This window comes from Nannochloropsis gaditana, assembly GCF_000240725.1.
Source record: "Nannochloropsis gaditana CCMP526 unplaced genomic scaffold scaffold661, whole genome shotgun sequence".
Taxonomy (NCBI): Eukaryota; class Eustigmatophyceae; order Eustigmatales; family Monodopsidaceae; genus Microchloropsis; species Microchloropsis gaditana.
The window spans coordinates 8124-11554 of record NW_005803292.1 but is presented as its reverse complement, the minus strand read 5'-3'; the positions used below and the strand labels follow the sequence as shown (position 1 = coordinate 11554).

General features: G+C 51.6%; 1 protein-coding gene across 1 annotated transcript; it reads left to right on the top strand.

Annotated features, from left to right (window-relative positions):
* Positions 1 to 2439: 2439 nt before the first annotated feature.
* Positions 2440 to 3425, top strand: OTC (ornithine carbamoyltransferase; the record flags this gene model as incomplete). The annotated part of the gene is made up of 1 exon (XM_005853985.1): positions 2440 to 3425. A coding segment is annotated over one exon (986 nt), but the record flags the coding sequence as incomplete, so codon positions are not given.
* Between the last annotated feature and the right edge of the window lie 6 nt (positions 3426 to 3431).

Below are 3431 nucleotides of genomic sequence, written 5' to 3'. Positions count from 1 at the left end.
GGTACACCCAAGGCTCTCATTACCGTGGTTGCCAGGGCCAATACGGCGGGAGGCGGGCAGCCTGAAATTGTTTTCTCGATCATGTACTCTTCGAACGCCGAGACGCCACCACCTTGCCACCACCAGTGAAAACCATGCACACCGACCCCCGGCACCCCCCCCACCACGGACATCCCAACAAAGCAAAACGTGACGCCCAGCTCATCGTATCCCGGGGCGCCTCGGTGGGAAGTGACGTGCTTGAAGACATTAATTAGTGTCCCGGGCAAGGACTCGCGTTTTCGCCCCTAGCAGCCATCGTGACGCGATTTCGTTGAAATATTCAGGCGGCCGTCCGCACTTTTGTCCCATCAATCCCCGGTCCTTATTCGTCGATGACTGACCAGGACATACACGCACGATAGGGGCCCCGGTGCACGGTCGTGACGGAAAGCCGTGGGTTTGTGTTTGGTTGACTTCAGACCTATCGTTGCTGCATGGCAAAGGTAAGGCATCGCCTCCTCCATTATACTCAACCCCGTAGTTATGTTCCGCAAGCTTGGTCTTCCCGTCCTTGTCTACGCACGTAGTGCCAAAAATATCTAACTTATCCCTTTCCCTGGCCAACATACTAGCCAAAAAATCTGTTCATAAAGCTAATGTCTGCGGCCGGCACCGGGTAAGTCACGCAGCAAGAAAGCGTTCAGATCGACAGGAAGACCGACGAGCACGCACACTTGGGTTATCAACTACCTTCCCATCGCATGTCACATCTTCACAGCTTCTTCTATGTCACGCGCAAAAATCCTAAAAATGTGACAAGGAAACTCGCGCTAAGGAAGGTAGGCAACATGAGATATTGATGGCATGTCTGGAGCCTGACACGAGAAGGGTGGTTGGGGATTTATATAGCGTGAGGTGGGTGCGTGAAGGCAAAGCTGTGTTAAGGAGTTTGCGAGATAAGGTTGAGTGAATTTTTACGCATTTATCTGAAATCATCGTCCTTTTCCCTTGTCTTTTACTGCTTTCCTTCCCGAATGTTGCCCGTCAGTACGACCCAGTTGTCCGAAAGCACGTGCTTTTCACCGAGACAAAGCTGAGGTAGCGGGTGCGGCATTGGCTTCATTTTGTCGTTGTAAAGTGTATGGCGAAGAATTAAAGGCATGGGTAACGTGCCGTCTCTGAATTTATGACTACTGCCTTGCAGGAGTGCATTCATCCTCTCTTGTTCTTTGCATTTCTGTTCGAGGATTGAAAAAACCACGTTCCAAGTCTTATCATTTCAAATACTAAAGATTGAGGATGGGCGCGAGCAACTTTAATCCCTCGAGTTCTTTGTTTGACATGTACGGCTCCCTCATAAGAGCTTAGAGCTCTGTTATATCGCTACTACATTTTAGAAATTACGCGGACAAGGGTGCACCTTCAATCCTACGAATAGCTCAAGCGCGAAACATTGTCGGCCTTGTGATCGACACCCTTATTTATATTCTCTATTGTTCTCATTGTAAAGACTCTGAACCAGATTGTGCGGTGAAGTTGTTACCTCTTCATGTCCACTCCGGCAACTTCATAGCACGCCAGCGCACCCCTCTACCTGTGTTGCTGCAACATATCCACAGCTTGCCTTAACTATGAATGTCCTTTGCCATTCAAGGTGCTGTCCCATGGGTGTATGTTTCAAGACTTGTTTTTGCGGCCTTTTTTTCTCCCTCGTCCCTGGGGAGTTTTTCTCACGGCTTTGAAAAGTCAACTTTCCGTTATACTTATTTGAGGTAAAATTGAGGACAAAACTAATTTCATGTGTTGCCTAGAATAGAAAATTTCATACGAGCAGGTCGCAATCGTGGTTAACAAGATTCTTGGGGGGGGAATAAGGAGAAGGGGGGATGCAAACAAGGTGTCACATAGTTATGGGGTGGGGAGGTTTTCCTTTGATCGATCTTTACATACACTTCTGCGGTAAATCTGCGACTTCGATGAAAGGTTAGCAATCTCCTTACATTTGGTGACTGAATGTCTGCAGTCGGATGGATCTGCATGCAAATGCTAACTATACTTCTTTCGCTTCCTAAAACAGGATACTCTCGTAGGCTCCTTTCCCCCCGGTCACTCCACCATGTGGGCACTTAAGCTGTCCCGTCCTTTCATGGAGTGTCACACGCGACATCTAAAGCCAAATTTGCTTGCAAACGGATACGGGCTCTGGGCGCGGGAGGGAGGTTCGTTCTTGGTTATAGGTTGAAAGTCTTGCCTCCGAGACCCTACATCTCTCTTCACCGTTGTACTTAAATCCTCCTTCCTTCTGTTCGTGGCTACCGGTTGAAAGCGTACATCGTCTTCACCCTTAGTTAGGACTCTTTTCGTTCAAGTCATGCGTTGGATTGTTCATGTGTTGCGTATACCTCCTAGCTCCTCACGACTCCATTCCAACTCATTTTTGAATTTACAACCGCGTCCAGGCATGCGCTCTTTTCAAGGCGTGGCCAGTCTGCAAGGGAAAAACTTTATGAACATCGACGAACTCACGGACGTCGAGCTCCGGGACCTCCTTTCCCTTTCTGCTCAATTGAAGAAAGCCTATTCCTCGCCCAGTCCTTCCGTCCTTCCTCGGCCGTGCGAGGGAAAAAGCGTCAGTATGATTTTCCAAAAACGCAGTACGCGTACACGCGTATCGACCGAGACAGGCATGGCTCTTCTGGGTGGCCACGCCTTGTTTCTGGGTCCACAAGATGTACAGTTGGGCGTAAACGAGAGTATGCGGGACACGGCGAATGTGCTTTCCCGCTTCAATTCCCTTATCCTCGCCCGAGTGTTCGCCCACACGGACGTCCAGCTCCTCGCGAAACATTCCAGCGTCCCCATCATCAATGCCTTGTCCGATCTTTACCACCCTTTGCAGGCCCTGGCCGATCTCCTGACCCTGGAGGAGCATTTTGGGAAGGGGAGTTTACAGGGGAAAGTTCTGACATGGGTAGGTGACGGGAACAACGTCCTGCACGATCTGGCCATGGGCGCAGCTCGTCTGGGTATGCACGTGCGGGTAGCCTGTCCCGTCGGCTACGAGCCCAACGGCGAAATTATGCACCGGGTGGAGTGGCACGCCCAGCGGTCGGGGGGGTCGTATGTGATGGAAAGAGACCCGATGACGGCCGTCGCGGGCGCGCACGTGATCGTGACGGACACCTGGGTGAGCATGGGCCAAGAGGAGGAATACGAGAGGCGGATGCGGGATTTTGAGGGCTTTCAGGTGACGAGACGCATGATGGAGCATGGGGCCAAGGGGTCAAATGCCGGGCGGCCGGCCTGCGTGTTCTTGCACTGCCTGCCCCGCCATCCCGAGGAGGTGACGGACGAGGTCTTTTACGACCCCGCACGGAGTTTGGTGTTCCCAGAGGCGGAAAACCGGATGTGGACGGTCATGGCCGTCATGCTTTCGTTGGTGGGGGGGG